The following is a 22,384-nucleotide window of genomic DNA, read 5'->3' on the forward strand; positions in this document are numbered from 1 at the left end:
CTCAAAAGGGAATATTTTATTTTTTGATCTGAACAGACATTTTACTTTTTGATCTGATCAATATTTAAATGCCACTAATCTGAAATACATCAAATGATAGAAATGGACCTTTGTTTACAGGAGTTGTCAACATTTAGAACATTATTTCTAGGACAAGGCAAGTGTTCCAGTGCTCTTACTGTTACTGGGCCCCTAAATCAAGGCATTACTCCTTTACTGGCATATAAACAACAGTGACAGATGGTGTGCCATAGTCCCAATACTCCACACATCAGTAGCTAGGTCGGCCTTCTGTAACAACATGGCTAGAGACAGACATTACACACAAACTGGTTTAAGTGATCAAAAACTGATTTAAACCTGTAACAAAAAGTAAGTTCAGTGCACATAAACTAGTTTCAAAATGGCTGAGAGCAGTTTGAGATAAACCTGGTTGAATATAATATCAGACTTAACTGATTTGGATCAAACCGGTTTATGCAATGTCTGTCCCAGACTCCTTCCTGGCTTAAGTTAAACCAGAGTCCCCCAGCATCCCAGATGCTTTGCAGCCCTGGGCTGTGCTCTCTGCTTCAGAGAACAGTGGCCTCCCAACCTTCTGCAAACTCAGTGGTAGTTCGGGCTTAGCCTACAGTTTAATCTAATAACAAGGACAGCAGGGTGAAGGACAGGAGCGAGGAGAGGGGTGACCTCCAGTGAGCAAATAACATTCAAAAAGTAAACCAAAAGCAGTGCTAACCCAGCTTTTCCACCTGAAGATAAAGAAAACCTACCTTTGTGGTGTGACAGTTTGTAATCAGCAAGGGGTCATTTGAAACTTCTTAAAGAAAAATACCTTCAGAAATTTATAGAGCAAAAAACAGGATGGGGGTGCGGTTTGGGACACTGCTGCTGATTTTGTGACTGGCCATGCTTTACTGCCAATGGGAGAAGTGATTTGTTATGAGGCAGAAAAGTCCTGACTAAAAGTTTATATTTTCCCTCGGGCCTCTCAGTTTCTGCACATCTGCTAATCTGTCAGCACAAGTCAAGATCCAGGTCTCGTTAGCTCATGGGGGTCGATCAAAGGTGCTGTATAAATAATAGAATGTAATGTGTATGGCAATGATTTTTTTGTCCAGTTGAAAAGCCACTGGCTAAATGTGCTGCAGATATTGAGTAAGAGTAATACAGAAGTTTTTTAATGACTGTCTCTGTAATGACAGAGTGAACTGAGAGAGGAGGTAGGAAGGTTGAGGGGGTAAGAGAGAGAGAGAGCAAATGTGCATTTGATTTGGCAGAAATGACTGATAGCAACAGCAAAACGTAGTGTTTTTTATTAAAATTCTTCTAGCTCCAAACTTTGTTCCCTCTCTCCACTAGGCCTGTGCAAAGCAACTCCCCCGCCCCCAACTTACCAGCTTTGAGTCTGGCTCCAGCTCCCTGCTGCAGTGGGTGGGGACTGCCCAAATCATTGAAGCTCTCAGAATCTTTTCCGAATCCATTCAGAAAGCTTTGAATCAATTAGGACCTTTTTATTGGCCCACTGATTTGATTTGGATTTGGAGATTCGGACACCAGATTTTTTCTGAATTGAATCAGCACCTGAAGCTTTGCACAGCCCTGTCCTCCACAGTGATTAATGTGGTTGGTGATGCATGCTAATTTTTGCCTGCTCTGAGCCACACTGATGACTTGGAATAGCCTCAACACTGGTGCGACTATGTTTTGTACTATTCAGGAGACGGTGAAGGGGAATCCTCAAATGTCACGTCTCCAGATAGAATAATAACCTGTAGCAGATTATCCGTTCTGGGGTTGTTTGGGTAGCACAATAATATCCTTGCTGGATTAAATAAAACATAAGAATCTAACTGGTCAAGGAGAGAGATTGGTACAGTAATATACCTTAGACTTTATATCGTTAGCTCTATAGTCCCCTTGGCTAGGGACAGACATTACACATAAACCGGTGTAAGTGATCAGAAACTGGTTTAGAAATGTAACAGAACTGACATTCAGTGCACATAAACCAGTCTGAAAATGGCTGAAACCAGTTTTGAGATAAACCTGGTTGAATGTAGTATCAGACTTAACTGATTTGGGTCAAACTGGTTTATGCAATATCTGTCTCAGACCCCTTTCTGGTTTAACTTAAACCAGAGTTCCCCAGCATCCCAGAGATGTTACAGCCCTTTCCCCCCTCCCCCCACCCCCCAACCACTCCCTGCTCAAGCAAGGATTCCCCCCTCCCCCCACCCCCCAACCACTCCCTGCTCAAGCAAGGATTCCCCCCTCCCCTCTCCCACAGCATGGACCGTAGCCAGCATGTGGTATACAGTTAATGCTGAGGGGTGTCTGTAAGGTAGACAGGACAAAGGCAGACAGAACAGTGTCTGCTTAGGGCTTTTTGGAATTAATCGATAGGTCAGCTGGTAATGTCCTTCCTTCCTTGGAAAAAAGTTATTTAAGAAGAGCTTGAACTAATAAGAGAGGTTTTTGTTTTCTTGATGGGGTGCTAAATGCTCTATTATGAACTCCTTGCTGGCTTCCTTGCTGGTCAGGAGCAGTAAGGCGGGGGGGTGGGAGAGGGACCCCCTCCCTAATTGGAGTGTTCTGCCAGGGCCTGGCCATGCCCTCCCTCAGCTCAGTATGGAGGAAGGGAAGGGAGGGCTGCTCTAGTACTCCCACACAGCTTCTAGCCTGAGCCACTGCAGGCATGTGCCTGCATTTCTTTAGTCCAGAGGGAATGTCTTCACAGTTGCAAACTGGTTTAGCCTAGCCAAGTTAGACTAACCTGCAAAATTTAATTCAGGCTCAGGTTTTTTGAATGTCTGTCCATAGTCCTTAAGCAAATAAGGGAAGCAAGATTTACAGGAGGGCAATGGTGAACTTGGAGAGGGGGAGTGTAACAGAGGGCTTTCTCAGGGCCAGTCTGTCATTGGCCTGCCCACCTGTTTCTGGGCTAGCCATCCGCCTCCTCACCTGCTATGCCTTGATACATAATTATGATGTTAATTGCGTGAGAGGCTGCCCATTCTTGCCCCGATGCCAGGGGGCGCAATCTGCAGCTCTGTTCCTCCCCTACACTGCAGCCCAAGCCTTGCAGATGGCATCCAGGTTAATATTACTCCCAGCCTGAGACTGGAGCAAATTGAGTCCCAAGTCGGGCTTCATGCACACACACATTCATACCACCTCCCCTCTCACAGGAGGCCTCTTCCACTCCACCCCTCTCTCACCAGGGCCTCTGGCATACTGCTCATTACCAGGCCACCACTACCCTGCTTTTTCTTGAGTGAGCCATCTGGGGCATCAGGCTTCGTTACTTGCATATGGGCCTTGCCACGCAGTCCCTTCAGTTCCTGCAAGTTCCCCTACTCTGCATGGTCCAGCCTTGTGTTGAACCCTGTGCTAATTCTGCCCCATGTCCCTCACTGGGCAACTCTATACACTCACACACATGTATATACTGGGCTCCCAGCCCTCTGGTGGCCCCCTCACTGGGCCACCCCCTCACTGGGCCTCCACATCTCCGCAACCTTTCTGGTGCTATAGGGCTTCCCTCCCCAGTTGGGCTCAGGTGGCCATAGCCGTGTCTGGGTCTTCCACCCTCCTTGGGCTCATAGTTTCATAGTTTCTAGGGTCGGAAGGGACCTGAGCAGATCATTTAGTCCGACCCCCTGCCATGGCAGGAAAGAATACTGGTGTCAAATGACCCCACCAAGGTGTTCATCTAACCTCCTCTTAAAGACTCCCAGGGTAGGGGCCAGCACCACTTCTCTTGGAAGCTGGTTCCAGACCCTAGCTGCCCTGACTGTGAAGTAGCGCCTCCTGATATCTAACCTAAATCTACCCTCTGCCAGCTTGTGACCGTTATTCCTGGTCACTCCTGGTAGTGCATGGGGGAACAGGGACTTCCCCAGTGCCTGCTGGTCCCCTCTGGCTAGTTTGTAACAGGCAACTAGATCCCCCCTCAGCCTTTTCTTGTGGAGGCTGAACGGGTTCAGGTCCTGTAGCCTCTCTTCATAGGGCCTGCCCTGCTGCCCCCTGATCATGCAAGTGGCTCTCCTCTGGACCCTCTCCTTGTTGTCCACATCCCTCTTGAAGTGTGGCACCCAGAACTGGATGCAGTACTCCATCTGTGGCCTGACCAGTGCCACATAGAGGGGGAGTATCACCTCCTTGGACCTGCTTGAGATGCATCTGTGGATGACTGCATTCCCACACTGCCAGCCCATGTTCATCTTGGAATCAATGATAACTCCAAGATCCTTTTCTGCCTCTGTACTGACGAGAAGGGAGTTCCCCAGCCTGTAGGTATGGTGCTGGTTGTTCCTCCCCAAGTGCAACACTTGTTGGTGTTGAATTCCATCCTACACAACTCAAAGTGGAGGAGGAAATTGAAGTGTAATTTCTGAGGCCATGAGAAATTTCAGTTAGAACCACAAACATACTTAAAATCAACTGAGTTTCTAGTGAAATCTGTTCTTCCTCCATGAAAATTTAGCAGATCTGGATTTGATGCACTTTTATACAGCATGCTCTCTAGGGATTTGTTGGCCAAGTGCTACATCTCTTTTAACCGTTTCTGCAGTTAGTATACCAGATGCCTGGTTGTAGAGGAGGGAATATTTATCTGCATTCATTGGCTGGTGGAAACAAAAATCCTTCCCTCTCAAAGGGGAAAAAAAGAGGAGACAAAGATCCCAGGGAGAGGGTTAGATATCCCAACAAGTAGGACAAATAGGGGCATAATGTTGGTAACAATATCAGTGGTAGGTAAAGATTGTGCTCATCTCAGTGGTGCTCAACCTCTGGCCCACTGAACCATATTATCCAGTCCCTGGGGCTCTCTAAGGGTTTGGACATTTGGAAGTGGGAGAATGGTGGCACTTAACAATGCTACTCCTCCCCTGCCATCATATTTTCAGGCCTCATGGTGAGATGACATTCCCTGTGTGCTAGATTTGAGCTTGGGGGCCCCATGCAGCATGTGTGGGGTCAGGGCTGGGACATGAGGTAGGGCTGGGGCCAATGAGCCTGATGCAGCATGAATGGGACTGGGGCCAGCAGGTGCAACTGTATCCACACTGGGTCCAACCCTGCACCACTCATTTAGCCCTCAGCTGGATGACTCAAATGTTTAGGCAAAGTTAAAAGGTTTGCGGACAGGCAGTCTCAATGAATGGACCATGAATGGACTAAGTTTTGTTTAGTTGTAGTAATTGCTGAAATTGGAACCTGTTTGAGTCAGCTATATCAGACTCTGGCAGAAAATAGAAGTTTTATGTCTCATACAGAAGATGGGTTTCAGGAATACACTTACTCATTGGCTGAAAATGTATGGCTTTTCTGCCTTATGTCTCTCAAGGGCAAGGGGTTCTTGGATATCTTGATATAATCCTACACTTTGTCATATGTCAGCTGCATACAGTTTGTACCTCTGCCTTTTCTGTGTCCATGCTAACACTGATATTCTTGCAACTTATTTTTTTGATCTTGGTGTTGAAACAGCTGTAAAAACAACTAGTGAAAGCAAGCAAACTGGAGGAATCCCTGATTCAGAGTCCAGATTATACTTTTTTTTTAAGATTCAGAAAGTAAAGTAGAGATGTAAAACAACTAGTAAACTTAACTTTACTGCTACATAGAGTCCACATTAGAAACATGTCAGTTGACTGGTATTACTGCTACTCTCATGCATGAAAATTGTATTTCAAGTTTTCCGGGAGGTTGTTAAATTCAATATTTTTAAATAAAGTGTGACTGTGTGTGATTTAAAAAAAAAAAGTATCTATGAGTATATTACCTGCAAAGATGCTCTTTTCTGCTCTTAGATAGTATTTGTGTCTGTTCACCTCATTTATTTTGGTATTATGAGAAAAATTTAATGACTAGAAGTTAGCTGGCAAAAATGAACAGATCAATAAACATTCTTTTTGGGAAACTCGAGTATAAATTCTGTATGCATATGTTCATCAGCAATCTAATGGGTCCCTGTGAGGGGGCGGGGGGGGGGGGAAGAGAGCTAATAAAAAAATAATCTGTGATCCAAAAGATAAACTGTTTTTAATTCTCATGTGTTGATCCCTGTTTTCAGTGACTAGTATAATGAGCCCTGATCCCCTGGGCACTGCTATAATAAAAATAATTATTACATTAAACTCTGTCTTCCTCCTGGGCTAACCCTAAGGCTAGGGATGGACATTCAAAAAGCCTGAGCCTAAATTGATTCAATCTCTGTAGGTTAGTCTAAACTGTACCGATTGAACCGATTTAACAATTGGACCTTTGAATCAGGAAATGCAGCCACATTCCTGCAGTGGCTCAAGCCAGAAGCTGGGGGGTGCACACCAGCCTGCTACTGCAAAAGGGGAGAGGAGACAAGTCCTCCAAAAGGTTCTCACCCCTCTCTATTGGAGCAGAGGGGGCACAGCCAGGCACCAGCCCAGAGTTAGTCCTCTGGAGGGTGGGGGTTTAAATCTACATGGACACCAGCTGGGGTGAGGGGTGGGGAAAAAGACTTTTCTCTGAAGCATGCATGTATTTGAAGACAGCAATTTGCCACCTCAAGCACACAACAAAGAACAACCAAAAACCTTTGCCTAAACTAAGGTACAGCTCAAACACAGTGAGAGCAAACACAACTTAGTCTAACTTAAAATGGAATGTAATAAACCAAAAAGATGAGACAGCCTTCCATAAATCTTACATAATCCTGAAGCCAGAGTGTCTCCTTAAAGCCAGGTATTCAGAAGGCCTCTGTTTAGGGATTCCCACCTTTTACAGATTCTGCTTCATAATGTAAATGTAGCTCTCTGCATTCTTTGGTTAAGCTGTATGTGATCCTGAAGCTGTCTGGGACCATCTCCTGTTCCCTTAGCTCCAGCTCCAGCACATACATGTGGTGATTGTGCCAGGTCTTTGCCAACACTTACCTCTGTCTGGTCCTGCAAGGCTTGGTGTCAGCACACTGAGCTGGGGAAGGTGGGATTAAGGTCCATCCCAGACCCCAGATGGGGGTTTGCTTGAGGGGAACCGTTCCTGTCAAGCTGGTGCCTGCTTGAGCCCCATGCCCTGCTTGAGCAGAGAAGGTGGGAACAGCACATTGAACTGGGGAAAGGGGGATTAAAATGCCTCCCAGACCCCTGCAGGGGTTTGCTGGGGTTGGGGGCAGACCCTCTCAGGCTGTTGCCCTGCCCTGCCCTAATCCCCCATCCCCTCTACTCCAGGGGAAAGGTCTATCAGGGGCTGCCCCATTCCCCAGCAGACCATCTGCAGTCCCCAGCGAGGCTTCCCACCCTCACCCCCTTTGTAGCCTGAACAGCAAGGGCTGGCTGATGAGCAGAGGGCTGGGCCATCCCTGCCCTCTGGAGCAGACAGCACAGCCCAACCCAGACCAGGGCTAAAGGCATGCAGGGATGCTGGGGCACTCTGATTTAACTTAAACCAGGGAGGGGTCTGGGACAGAAGTTGCATAAACTGGTTTACCCAAATCAATTAAGTCTGATACTGTATTCAACCAGGTTAGCTTAAACCAGTTTTGGTCATTTTGAAACTAGTTTATGTACACTGAACTTTTATTCTGTTACAGGTTTAAACCAGTTTCTGATCAGTTAAACTGGTTTATATGTAACTTCTGTCCCTAATCTAAAGGAGGCACCATAAGGTTAACACAGCAGTATAGCTGAAGTTAAAGTTACAATTTTCTGCAATTGGGATAACACTGAGTAACTGAAAACTAAGGTTTACAAATCAGTTTTTCAGTTTGTTAGTTTTCAGTAGTGTGCCCACGATTAAAACATTTTCCTTTTGAATGTGAGTGGACTTATTTCTTGAGGATTTAAGTTGGCAAACTGCTTATTTACAAACACTATAGCCCAATTTAAACAACAGCTGGCTCCAAGTGCGTCCAGCTAAGGCTGAAAAAAATATAAGCAAATGAACAAGCCATGTTTCCTGTACCTGGAGAATAATTCTTTTTCACTTAATTCTGGTAATTGTACCTCAGCTTCTTACCTGCTCTTATTATTTCACCAGACCTGGAAGCAAAGTCTTATAATTTAAAACAATGCTAGAAGATGATAAAGTAAGTTTTAAACATCTTTTAGAAAGCTTGGACGTCCCTTCAGTTCCTATTATAATAGAAATTGTAATAGAACTTTTAGCTGAAAACTGTAAATTTGGAGTTAAATGCATGCCAGGAATTGAGAGCTTGGTTGACTACTGCCTTGAATTTTACACAGCACTTTCTATCAGTGGAAACCAAATGAAAAGTTCCAGCACGTTCCCAGTGGCTTATTTATTAAATTTACTTGGTGGTGGTATAAACAAAGGCATTTGGAGCAGGGAAGTAGTGAATCTGACTTAGTGTCTCCAGAAGTGAGGAGGTCACCATGACCAACTCAAGATCAGGGGACGTGTAGGCCAGATCCAGCACACAGCACTGTCATTTGCCTGTGGGGTTCCCCACGTGTCTGGAAATTTGGTAGTGGGGGAGCAGTGCCACCACTCCTCTAATGCCAGGTTTCTAGACTTGTGCAGAGCCCTGGGCCCTGCATGTTGGCTTGGGTTGCCTGATCCTAGCATGAAGGGTCAGGCAGATTTGGTGCTGAACACCGGGGGCCAAGCCCAGAGCAGCTGGCACCAGGAGCCTGAAGTCCAATCCCAGAACGCGTGGACAGAAGGAGATGGTCCTGAGACTGTGGAACCCAATCGTGGCGTGCAAGGGCAGGAGGGGGTGGTGACAGGCCTGCTGGGGCCTAATCCCAGCACATGGGCCAGGGAGGGGGTGGTGCCAGGTCCCAAAGCCTGATTTTGGTGTACAGGGCTTCATCTGGGCAGAACACTAACTCCAAGCCACTCACCTGCCCTGTGGGGCAAAAAAGGTGGGGACCATTGCTCAAGATCAAAACATAGATCTTTGCATACTAGCCTTCAGAGTTGCAACTCCGGTCATTGCACCACCATATCCTGGAAATTCTGTGCTTAGTTCTAGATTGGGTATTTCATTTTTGGTCTATGATTTCTCATCTAAACTGATGGTTAGAGCATGCTAGACACTTACTTCAGTTGTGTGTAAGCCTTCTCCCAGAACCTGCCCCTCCCCCCCCAATAGGCGGGTATGATTGTTCCTTCTCTGGTTTATTCTTAAATTTCAATTACAATCTTGGATGCAAACAAACCTGACTGACCTGTGATAGGCCAGGCATGATCTCGTTTTCTAAAAATTTTAATTTTCAAAGATCCAAAGTCCACCCAAATCTAGATGGCCTGTTGGGTTAGTGTGGTTAAAGAATGCTAATATCTGTAACCAACACCATACAAAGGAGATATGTGGCCATCATTGTATCCAGTCACCTTTTTAGACTCCCTAACTCAAATAACATGGTACCCATTTACAGGTAAGCTGAATGAAGGTGATCTGTCATGCAGATACAAAGTGAGATCTGAACTTGTCTTGCTACCGATCCAGAAGTTCACCTTAGCTGCTGTGCTACTTCTGTGTCCACCAAAAACTCATTATTTAGGGGGCTGTTTCTTTTGAAGGCTATGTTCATTGAGCAATTGTTTTAAAAAAATTCTGCTTGGACTATAAGGACTCAGGAAAGAGTAAACATTTCTGTAAGAAAAATATGTAGAACTTGGCTAAAAACTGAATGTTAAGTCTCAATCCTGCAATTTGATCTCTGCATCTGTGATTGAATCCCATTAACATTTGCACTGTCTCCCACTGAAGTTAATGGTTTACCCACATAGATCAGATGGCAGGATTGGGGCCTGAAATGGTACCTTGTTAATGCCTAAGGAGGCATACAGCAAGAAGCTATCAGTATTAAAAACAAAGGTTATGATCACAAAGAAGGGAGGGAAATTGTTGAGAAAGGTAGAGAGGAGGTTAAATGGCGAAATTGGAAAGAGTGAACCAATGAACAGTGAAATGCCAAGGGAAAAAATCCTAACTGTGGAGTTTATTATTTTAGAGTATATCACCCTATAAGTAAAATAAACTACAGTATATAAAATGGTATAACAAAATCTTTCTCAAGGGAAGTGAGAAATGTACAGAGCACTCATGACTATACTATATTTTCCATTGTTGATGATTTGATATGTTCCTTATCTTCCCTAAAAGTTCAGAATATACTGTTTAGTAACTCACTATTCCCTGTACTAGTTGTGGCACTTCCTGTTACCCTATTTGTGCAGGACTTTTATATATGGGGGAAAGGGGTATATCTTCACTGTCATCCTCACAAAATTGGTGCTTTCTGTATTAGTAAGCTGAATGGGATTTAGTCCGGAATCATTTAACCAGCTACACAAGAATAACTGTGCAGTAAACATCTTGGGGTCTACATGTGTACCCCTATTAGGGCACACAAAATTAAACTCTGCAGCAAGGTAGGGCTTATATTTACAAGTCCTACCCTGCTGTGAAGTTTTTTCATATGTAGCAGCGCACATGCAGACACTGAGCTGGCTGGCTGCACACATGGGGGCTGCCTGATTGCTAGCTCCGCATTGAAGCACCCTCATGCCCCAGCCAGGCCCTCTGCAGCACAATGAGCCCAGTTGGAGTTGCCCCGGGCTGGCAGGCTGACCCCAGGGGTGCTGTGACCCAGCTCAACATGCTGCAGTCCAGGCATATGTGTAAAATGTGAACTTGGGAGCATCCCAGAAGCAATAAACTGTGGAGCAATAAGCTTTGCAGTTCATTTCTGGGCGTTAATGGCATGTGTAGACATGCCCAATGTGTCCTACTTAATTTTTATCATAGACTTTTTAAAAACAATACATAAGTTTGCTTGTGAAGCAGACTTCCCTAAATGCTAAAAAAACCCCAAACCTGTTCCCCACCTCAAAAAAACAAAACAAAAACCAAACAAACCCTTAGGTCATGTTCCTGGTTGCGCTGTCACATCTTTTGTTCCGTTTCATGCATGCATTTTTTTTAAATTGTAATGTGTTATATTATTGATAATAATAATGAGGTAAGGAAACTATTTGCAAGGAGATCTAGAAAACAGACCACACTCACTGTCTGACATTATTCAATGGAAATCAAGTTTGCTACTCATGCTGTCTAAAACTTATTCTCTTGTGGGTTTTGATCACATGTTATTCTGTTTTGGTACACCTGGTTCTGCATCTGTGAGTTTCACTTTATGACATGTATTTCCTTGAACTCAGAGCATTGAAGGTTGAAATTCTAAACCAAACCTCATGAAGTTTGTTCAACTCTGGACATGGAATCTGGCTTAGTGAAGATTCATTTGACCTTAAAGACTTACCACATGGCTACATATTGCATATGCAAACTTAATCTGGGAAATTCATGTCCATTCAGTGACAGTAGAAAGTATAGCTCTGAATTTCAACAAAGTTTTTTTCTGGCCTACAAAATTACCTTCACATTAAACTTACGTAGCTTAATTTCTATAACTTAGCTCAAAAACCATGAGAAACTCTGTTGATTAAGATCTCACTACCAAATTTTGCACCTCCCTGTGGGGCTGGAGCAGACAGCTTGGGCTTAGGCTATTGGGGGAGGTGCAAAGCATCCTGGGATGCTTTTATATTATATTATTGCCTGGGATGCAATTATATTATTGACAATTTATTTAGGTTTTTTTAACTTGAATTTAAGATGCAGGCTGTTTTTTAGGGCAAAAAAAAATGTTTTTTAATAATGTGTCTAAAATCCAAAGGAATTAGGTGCATAATGACTTCCATTTTCTGTGCAGGGAATCTTTAAAAGCCTGTCTCCTTGCTAGAGGGTGGGCTGTGGAATGGAAGATCAGAGGCTCTGATGCATTGAGACCTTATCTGTCATGGAGCTGTAATGCTGGTTCTTTTATTGTTGCTTCTCTTTAATCTAAAATAAATCACCTAGGTCGAAAGGACATGTTTTATTCTTCATGCATAAAAGCACACCATACCTTGCCTAAAGAGTTGTGTTATTTTTCTCCCTGCTTGTCTGCCCTTTTTTGTGAAAAGTTAATTCAGCATTACTTTGGAAACTGGATTATATTCTTTCAGCTGACTGGCATGGGCCTAAGAAGAAGTAGGCAGACAGGAAATGACCTTCTAAGGTACCTTTGTTGTCGGGCTTTATTTGTTTTCCAGCTACAATGAAAACTGGCAGGCTGTTACTTTAAAAACAATGAAAAAACCCACGTATACACAATCACAATTTTTAATTTCCTCTTTGTTTTCTAAACAGGAGAGTCCATTGGTGTTATTATGGATGAGCACAATGGCCCTGCAGAGAATTCCCTGCCAAGCCAAGGACGGCACCATGTCATTAAGTGTGGATGGCTGAGGAAGCAAGGAGGTTTTGTTAAAACTTGGCACACACGCTGGTTTGTTCTCAAGAGGGACCAGCTTTATTATTTCAAAGATGAAGATGAAACTAAGCCCTTGGTAAGTAAAAGGAAGGAGGATGGGAGGTGCAAGAGAATGCACAGAGTAGTGTCAGAATTTCATCCAAGAAACAGACTCCCATTGTGATTTCCCCCTAACCCTCAGTCTGTAGTGTTAATTACTTGTTTGGTTTTTGTTTACTGCAGACATGGTGGTGATTCAGGTGCTTGTCTTATTTAAACAAATATACAGCTCCCCATAGCAGGATGCTTGGATCCTTAAGGCAGGAGTCTTTAAAGGAACACATTTAAAGGGCACTGACTGAATATCTTTTCTTTGCGATTTCTTAGTTGGTCTAATAAAAGGTGTCATCTCTGAACCAAGAGACCTGAGTTTTGCATTTCTTTTTGTTTCAGACCAACATGGCTACCAAATGCATCCCAGTAGCAAATTCCTGCATTGCAGGGTTCAGTCAAAGGCACTCGTTTGAGATAAGGGAGACAAGTAGACTACCCTTAAAGTGGTGCTACCTACTTTTTCTGATACTTAAAGTAGTAAACACATGGTATTATTCCCCAAATTTTCATCCTCTGAAATTCAGAATCATAGGACTTCAGTTTGCATATATAGCCATCCCTAATGTGTAAGCTACTGTCTGGAATATGGTTCTGTATTTATAATTTACAATTTCTTTAATGATCATTTATTTTCCTATTTACTTATCTCTTTTATGGGTCTGTTTATGGCCATAAATCTCCAGCATGCCATAAAAAGAGTAAATAACTCTCTTACTCGAGCAACCCTGAGCATCTGTGATATTAAGTTATCCACTTGTAAGCTGTAGCTTTTACGGATTACTTTTCTGAGGGTCTGAGCAATCTCCAGCTCCCTTTGATTTCAGAAGAAGTTCTGTGTTTGTCACACACCTGTGGATTATGTCTTACATTTCTAGACTTCCCTCAAACATTTGCTCATATTTTTCAGACAGACATTATCTACTGTTTGGTATTATTAGCAAGTATACATTTGGGTTGATTTTCATACTGTTTTTTTTCAGAGATTTAAAGATAAGTACAGACTGTAGTATAGGACAGTCACAGCCATATAGTACTACCAATACTTCCTATGTGACGGGCTAGCTGATACTGACTTAGCTCAGGGGTTTTGAGGGGGTAAAAGATGATTGGAGGACTTGGGATTCACTTTCCTCACCAATTGGCCCCCAGAGACTCACCCTCCATGTCCCCTGATTGGCTCCTTGGGTCACCTGGAGGGGGAACAAAAGGGGCAGCACAGCTGACTCAGGGGAGACCAGAGAGAGACCAAAAGGAAGGAGTTTCAAAGAGCTGGGCCAGCGGGGCAGAAGCAATTGCACCAGAAGAGTAGGACCTGTAGGCAGCACTGGGGCCCTTAGCAGTGTGGCGTGTGGCCAGCAGGAGAGGCTCCCCACTGGGCTCCAGGATTGCCTAATGAGAGGCTGCAGCCAGCAGGAGAGGCTCCCCAGCTCCAGCAAGGATCTGAGCAGTGACCTGAGAGGTCTCCATCTCCTCCAATAAAAGGCAGGGCAGCTTGACATGAGGCAGGGGCTCCTGGAAGGTCAAGATGCCTAGCAGCATGGTATACTATCTGTACTTGTTGCTGTGTGGTAGAGTTTCTGCCCACCATGTGGGAGATCTGAGTTCAAGTTCCAGCTGGGGTGTCTTGGGGTGAGTGAACTAACAAGGAAAAATTCTTGTTGCAGTGGGAAGGGGCCATTGTGTTTTCCCCCTTTCTCCCCCTTGAGGTACCTAGGCCCTATATTTCTTGTCACTTGACATTTTGTATTTTGTGCCTTTTTTATATTTCACCAACCAGTGTTGTTTGTTCTGCTGTTTGTGTTTTATATTTTGGTTACCCTGTCTTTTGTCAACTGGATGAATATTTCTATGATTGTAAGTGTCTAACCTTTCTTGACTCCTGCCCCCCCCCATACCCCCTGGTTTATATTGGTTATGTTCCCAGTACTGTTTTGTCATTAAAAGGTATATGGTTAAGTCCTCATTGGTGGTCTGACACTGCTCTATAGGGGGAGAAGAGTCCCTACACCTCCCATAGTGCTTGTGCACCTGCTTTGATCCCTTCAATTGGAGAGGGAATACCTCTTGGAGTACTGCCCGGGTTACACTTGTATCGAACCCCAGACTTGCATTATTTTTTAGAAAAAACACATCCATTTTTAATGTTGAGCTCAGCTGGGGATGGTAGTATCAGTGGCAGCAATTGGGTTCACCCACCCTGTGCTTGCTCCCGGGCTGGAAGAGAACCCCTGGGATGACTGTGCAGGAAGGAGGAACCTGCCTCCTGCTACTTGTTGCTGTCCTCTGAGCCTGGCTTGAATGGGGCAGGAATAGCTCTGGAGCCCTCAGGGGTGCTGAGAATGTTGGGGGAATGGGATGCTTCCTTGAGCTGAGGGCTTAGAAAGAAGGTTGCTGCTGCTGCCCTTGTGGTCAGGTCTGAAAGGGGGTGTGGCCATGCCACTGTACCCCCTGTGGATCAACCCCTGCCTGTGTTATCCTACAGGGATGTGAAGAGGATTAAAGACTTGAGGTGCTCAGGTACTATGATGGAGATTCCATATACATTCTTAAGATGGACATAAGTGAAAACTGAAGGTGCTATAACTTGGTGAGGAAAACTAAATGCAAGAAGGCATAAAGGGGACACTGGGCTATGCAGTAGCCAGGCTGAGAAGGCTCTTCTCTTGTGGGGAACCACAAATTCAAAATGAGTCGTCAGTGTGATGCTGCTGCAAATAAAGCAAATATACTTTTGGTCTACATCAACAGGAATATTGTATGTAAGACACTAGGGCTAGGGACAGACATTACACAAAAACTGGTTTAAATGATCAGAAACTGATTTAAACCTGTAACAGAACATAAGTTCAGTGCATATAAACCAGTTTCAGAATGGTTGAAACTGGTTTAAGATAAACCTGGTTGAATGTAGAATTAGACTTAACTAATTTGGGTCAACTTGATTTATGCAACATCTGTCCCGGACCCCTTCCTTGTTTAAGTTAAACCAGTCCCTCAGCATCCCAGATGCTCTGCAGTTCTGGGCTGTACTCCAGAGAACAGGGCTGGCCCTGCCTCTCTCTTCCCTAGCCAGAGCTCCTGGGGGAAACTGCAAGCACAGCAGGATCTGCCTGGCTTCCCCCTGCCCCACCCCACCTTTGCTGCTCCCTGCTCAAGCAGGGATTCCCCACGGACCCTAGGCATGGGACCCTAGGGATTCCCCATGGACCCCAGGCTTCTCCCTGCCCCCCCACCCCATGCCTTTGCTACTCAGGCAGGGATTCCCCCCCTCTCTCCCTCCCTCCCTCCCACCTCCAAAAGCACAGACTCTAGCTCCACATACCCTAGGCATGTGGTATGCTATCTAATGCTGAGAGGTGTCTGTATATGTGTCTGCATGCCCCCCCTGCATTTGCCTGAGAGTGCTAACCTAGGGCTGGGGTCTGGCACCACTCCTGCCTCTTGAGCACTGAGTAGGGAAAAGCCTGGGACAGTGCAGGCCAGGGTGAGGGCTTACATTCCTTCCTAATCAGAATGTCCTGCCTAGGCCTGGCCATGCCCCCCTCAGCTCAGCATTGTGGAAGGGAAAGGAGGGCTGCTGCCATAAAGAGGAGGGAGCATGACGGACTGTTCTCTGTTGCCGCACAGAAAGGGTGTGAGAGAATGGGTTTCAACTGCAGCATAGCAGATATAGATTAAATTTCAGAAAGAATGGTAGAATGATGGAACAAGCTTCCTAGGGAAGCTGTGGAACCTCCTTTACTGGAGATGTTCCAGAAAAGGGTGATTCAGGCATCTGTTTGTTAGGACTAGATAGCCTCTGAGGTATTTTCCAGCCATAAGTTTCAGTGATCGTTATGGACAGACAGTTCAGCACTTCTGAAAATCAAGCCACTTATACAAAATCCTAAAATTAGTTGGAGAATACTGGCCATGTGGCCAGATTCACAATCTATGTAAATCAGCACAGCTACATTGATTTTTGGTGTATCAGTGCAGACTTGTCTAGCCTAGAGGTTGGCAACCTATGGTCTGCGGGCTTCAGTGGCATTCGGCAGTGGGGAGTGTTAACTGAAGGTCATATAATCTATATGGATGCAGCATATTCTAATGATGATTTGTAACCAAATCTATGTAGCCTCCAACATAGTTAATTCGAAATACCCAGTAGTCACTGGTTTAATATATAGTAAGCTTCTTTTCTGCACAAAAAGCTGAGCCCTGCAAAGCCCTCAATTTCAGAGCTCCTATTGATTTTTCTAATATATATTACACAATGATATTTCTTCAGCAGGCCTTGACTGCATTATGAGGAGAGATTTGCTCTTTGTATGTAAAGAAAGGTGATTCTGCATTGTATTCAAGATTTCAACTGCATACGTTTAGCATTACAATAGTGGCTGAAGACATCAGAATGCCAGATGACAGCTTTTTATTTGATAAAGGCTCCCAAGGAATGATGAGTCGTTATTACATGAAGTTTTGCACCTATGCATTGTCAACCATTTTCCTTTTGTGGATGCATAGTTCAAAGTGGCCTTTATCAACTATATTTAGACACTACTTGTTTGGTGGTCTTTATCTTCCCAGTTATTGGGATTTTTTTTTCTGTGCTTGCTTTGTAGGACTAAGGCCTTTATACTGCTGCACTGTGAAAAGATGACCATCAGATTCCAAAACGGACTTGGGTGACTAAAATAGGACTCTGGCACTCTTTGGGTACCTGAATCCAGAATTGTGGTCCAAAAAACCCTAAGTACAGCAAATTGTCTAACTCTGAAGGGACCTGAAACTTTCTCCAAGTCCCCTTCCTCCATGTCTCCATCCCCCATTTGAGTTTTTAGATGCATCACTTTGAAAAAAGATTTGGACCACTTAGTCAGGAGGGGGGCATTCTGTCTTGGTGGAACCCCCCCAGTTCTCCCTGTAAAAGACAGTCCCACTTTCATCCCTCTGGGCTGACCCAAAGGAGTTCTGGGAGAGAGGGTAGGTACTCAGCCACTGCAAGCAAGACTCCTGGAACCTTGCTGCAGGGACATAGCAGCCTGATCATCCCACCCTCCTCTGGATCAGGTGGGCAGCAAGAGAAGCCAGCAGGACTGGAGCCATGCTTGGGGAAAGCCTCTACATGTCAGGCTCCCAGACTTTTAAATTGCTACTCTTTTAGATTGCTTCCCTTGCCAGTCAACTAGTTGGTATGGGTAGGCAAGAGGAAGGTGGAAAGTCTGAGATCCAGTCTTGCAAGCCTGGCTCATCACCCACACTACTGAGCTGTCACATGGAAGCAAGAAGGGAGCAGGAACTCTGATATAAGAAACAGGTGGGAGTAGGTAGAGCTGGTCCTCCCCTCCCATCCTGTCTATGGGAAATGGGGAGCAACTGCCCCCTCACCTTCTCCAGACCAGGATGACCCCAGTCTCAGGAAGGCACAGGAGCCTTCCCTTGTTTCCACTCTTCCTGATCCCCAGGAGAAGCTAAGCTGGGAGAAAGTATGCAAACATTTGGTCTCCAGCAATAAATGCTCTTAGGAGCAATGTAACTCTGGCTGGTCCTAGGGTATCTTTCTCCCAGAGGAGCCATTTTTTCTTTGGGAGAACAAGCTTGAATGTCTGCATACTTTGCTTTTCTACTGGAAGAATGACAATTTCTCATGGCAGAACTGAATGTCTGTATGTGGCCAGTATTAGATACACTGGATTCAAATCGATCTTCTCAGGCACTGAAGCCAATTCACTGCCACTGGAGATAACAAATCATATTCCTTGCATAGTTATTGAATATGCAGCTCCTTGCATGCTATGGTGTTACGTTAGGGAAAGAAATATTTAACAAAGGGTGGAATAGGTGAGGTCAGACTCAGTGCTTTGGGTCTCACATAACAGAGCTGGGATTTAAGAAATCATTTCCCTTCTGCCTTAGAATAGAACCAAGATGTTATAGAGGGCTTTTTTCCTTCCAATGAAAAATTGAGAGAGTGAGCAGCTGCTAGCATGGTAGTTGGTGCACACAGCAGCTTGCAGTAGATACAGATTAAGCCCCTGATCTACAGTCTTCTGCATCCTAGGTGAGTGCCTTAATCACCAAGATATTGTGTATTTTGGGCTGGGTCTTTTCTCAAGCTCTGTTGTTGGAACAATACAATTTTGTATAAATAATACACATTGGACTTGGGACTTGAATCTATATCCTCTTTGTTATGGAAATTAGTAATTGAAAATATGTGACAGCCAATGGCTTGATTTCCATAACTTGGGAGGGAGACTATCTAAGGCCAAATCATCAGCTGGTGTAAATCATTGTAACCCCTTTTAATCCATCCAAAAAAACAGGCAGCCAAAGTGATCAACATTTAACATTCTCCATTTTATAATACAGCTGCTGTTTAAATGCAGAAGATTCATAGAATCATAAAATCATAGAAGTAGGGTCGGAAGGGACCTTGTAGATCTTCAAGTCCGACCCCCGCACCTGGGTGGGAGAAAAACTGGACTCAAATGAGTCCAGCCAGGTAGGCATCAAGCCTCTTCTTAAAGACCCCCAGGGTAGGAGCCAGCACCACTTCCCTTGGAAGTAAGTTGCTTCCAGATCCTAGCCGCCCTGACTGTGAAGTAGTTCTTACGGATGTCTAATTTAAACCTACTCTCCAACAACTTGTGGCCATTATTCCTTGTTATGCCAGGGGGTGCTAGGGGAAACAAGGTCTCTCCCAAACCCTTCTGGTCCTCCCTAGTGAGTTTATAGATGGTCACCAGGTCCCCCCTCAGCCTTCTCTTGTGAAGGCTGAACAGGTTCAGGTCCCACAGTCTCTCACTGTAGGGTCTGCCCTATTGTCCCTGGATCATGTGGGTGGCCCTCCTCTGGGCCCTTTCAGATTAATGGGTGTTTCCCATTTTCTACTCTGCTTTTGATTGAGTTTCCCTGACAATGTCTGGGTAGGGATTGTCTGGATTTAAGACAGAAAGGAGAGGGCTGCGCAGATTATTTTGATCATTTTATAGTTTTGCAGTTTCACTGGGGTGACTGGCAAGGTTCCTTTGGGTCTGACTAACAAATAAAGTCATGCTGAATAGTTTAGAGAGAGAAAGAGAAACCTAACATATGAGATTAGCTATTATGACCAGGGATCCAGGTTTTCTGTTTCCCATGGAAAAACAGAGAAAGCCACGGATTTCCCATTTTTATCAGAGAAAATGCATATTTTCCCTTTTAGAAGAGGAACCAATGGATTTCCCGCTTTTGCAAACAGCTCTGCAGGCTGGCTGAGTTCCAGCCTGCAAGAGATGTTTGCAAAAGAGTGGGAAAGCCCCAACCCTGCCCAGAGGGGGAAGGGCAGGGCCTGACACTCGCATTTACAGATCTGGGGGATGCTTCCCCCAGCTCCGGCAGCTGCTTCAGGCTCACACTTCTTGCTGGAAGTAAGTGGGGCTTGGGGGGGAAGCTGGCTAGGGGCTGAGGGAGTGGGGAGGTTTGCAGACGGCCAGATACTCCAGCCAGGAGCGAGTTTACAGCCTCCCCACTCCTGGCCGGAGTGCTCAGCCGGCTGCAAACCCCTGCCACTCCCAGCCAGCCACAAACCCCACCTCCTGGCCAGAGTGCCTGGCTGGGGAGTGCCCAAGATGGCTGGGGGATGAGGGAGTGGAGAGGTTTACAGCCAGCCAGGTAGTCTGGCAGGGGAAGGTTTTCCCTCAGCCCCTAGCCAGCTTGGGGACTCTCTGGCCAGGAGGGGGGATTTTCAGCTAGCCAAACACTCCAGCCAGGACTGGGGAGACTGCAAACTTCCCCTCTCCCAGCCAGAGTTCTTGGCCAGATGCAAACCCTGGGTCATAAATGCTGCACTCCCCGCCCTGCTTCCCTCTCCAAGGCCCTTCAGGGCACAGCGTATGCAACTGATGTGGCAGGGCACAGTGAGGCCATGCACAAAAGCTGCCAGCCACTGCAAGCTCCACGCTGCCCTGGCCATGCTTTGTGTGCACACGGGGCAGTGCAGAGTTACACCCCTCGCTGCTGCCCCTGCCTGCAGAGGAAGCATGGCTAGGGCAGCACAGAGCTTGCAGCTTTCATCCATGTCCCCTCTTTGTGCTGACATACCAGGTTGCACATACTGCACTCCGGAGTGCCTGCGGGAGGGCAGCAGGGTGGGGAGCATGAGCCCACAGTGCACACCCACCCTCCCCCCGCACAGATCTGGGGGAATGCAGGTCCCCCCTGCCCCCTGGGAGTGCATGCTGCCACTAGGAGCTGGCCCTGCCTGAGCCTGCAGGAGGCAGGCAGCAGAGGCGGTTGAGGCTGCCATTGGGGCAGGAGGTCCCTGGCCCCATACCTCTGGCAGCTGGGAGCCCCTCCAGCAAGGCTGGGTGGCTGTGGCTGTGGGTGGGGGCAAGGGGCAGAAGAAAGGCTGGAGGGCTGTGGGGGTGGGGAGTGAGGGACACCAGAAGGGCTGTGGGGGGCATTTAATTCTAACCATGGATTTTGGGATTTTTATCAGAGAATTTGTAATTTTTTTTAGCATGGCAAATCAGGATCCCTGGTCATGACTCATACTGGCAGATGGATAGTGTCAGTTTCAGTCAAGATACTGTCAGACATTGCAGTCAAATGTTGGAATTTCTTGATGGGACAAAGGTAACTAGGAACCACAACAGTGGAGGAGAAAATATATGGTCATTTAGGATTGTTTAGGTTTTTGTTCCTTGAGTGATTAAATGAAGTCACCAATTGTGCAAACACCAAAACATGAGTACTGCCATCAAAGGCAATGAAACTACACATGCATGTAAAGCTAGTAATTTTTAAGCTCAAAAGTGGTTGCTATGACTATTTTGTCTGACCATCTACATGAAAAGACGTCACACAACTCACCCAATAATTCCTACACCAATGTTGTTAGCTTTTGATTGAGTTCAAAGCAACTTTAGAATGAATTGTTATAGAAATTTAGAACGGCAATCAGCCTTAATTTCTAGGGCTCTAAGGCTATAAACTGATATCATCTTTGGAGTGGGATCAGCTGTGCCAGAAAAGCTGATGTTTCATAGGTGTATACAGATGTCACTGGGGCCATTGTCCTGTAGGTTCAGGACCCTGGCACTCCTGGGGCTTCAGGGGCCTGATCCTGAAGGACAACTACCCAGGTCCTGAACCCCAAGTCAGGGTGCATTTCTGCTCAAAGAGGAACCTTCCTGGAGGCTCCCCAATTTCTGGACACATGTCCCAGGAGCTTTCCTGCAGATGCACATCCTGACTCAGGGTATGACAGCCTGGTATGTGAACCTGCAGGGCACATGTTAGCAAGCCCACCCCAGGAATTCTCCTGTACAGGACTTCTCATGGTAGACAATAAGCAAAAAGATGTCTTCCCATTTAAAGAGTCACAAACAGTGACCATCTTTTGTTGCAGCAACATTTTTGAGCACTTCGAATGCAGTAATGGGCCAGGACATATGTTTGCTCACAACTTGTGTTGCCATACAAACATTTGAAGTGGCACAGGGGCAACATTTATTTCCACTGTAAGTGACAGTTCTTCTCTCATATGTCATGGTAATCTGGTTAATTACCTCCTTCATTAACATTTTCAGTGCATGTCCCAGAGTGAATGTTTTGGTCTTAGTTAAAGCCATTGGATCATGTTGAGCTCTTCCTGCTGGTATACACTGTGTTAATGGTAATTTTATTCATAGGATCATGGCCAAAGGCAAATTGTAAGAAATGACACTCGATTTGAACACTTCATTCAAATATTAAACGTGTGGCTTGGGCCCATTTCTGATTAAAACCAAATAATTTGCCACTAAAATTTAGCTACAGTTTACCAGATGTCTGAATGTAAGAGACCTTCCTCTTCTGTACTAATCATTTTTAAGTGCCTCGCTCTGGCAGAGTATAAGCTTTCCATCTAATCTAATTTGTGTAAAAAATTCATTAGTGGAGGAGTCCATTTAAGACATCTATTAGGAGTTACTGAGAAACAAGTGACGGTT

General features: G+C 45.3%; 1 protein-coding gene across 7 annotated transcripts in view; it reads left to right on the forward strand.

Annotated features, from left to right (window-relative positions):
- The window catches only part of ARHGAP24 (Rho GTPase activating protein 24), a 413,576-nt gene that overhangs the window by 43,759 nt on the left and 347,433 nt on the right, over positions 1 to 22,384 (forward strand). For 5 of the 7 annotated variants that reach the window (XM_090037005.1, XM_090037006.1, XM_090037009.1 and 2 more), the window contains one exon: positions 12,209 to 12,408. In XM_090037005.1, coding sequence (XP_089893131.1) covers positions 12,229 to 12,408 — 180 coding nt within the window. In that variant the 5' untranslated portion in view covers positions 12,209 to 12,228. Of the gene's footprint in view, positions 1 to 12,208; positions 12,409 to 22,384 lie in introns of those variants that run through there. The other 2 variants (XM_090037012.1, XM_090037013.1) reach the window with 2 other exon arrangements.

Source organism: Crocodylus siamensis, chromosome 2 (assembly GCF_052110815.1).
Source record: "Crocodylus siamensis isolate JL-2025a chromosome 2, ASM5211081v1, whole genome shotgun sequence".
NCBI classification, from domain to species: Eukaryota; Metazoa; Chordata; order Crocodylia; family Crocodylidae; genus Crocodylus; species Crocodylus siamensis.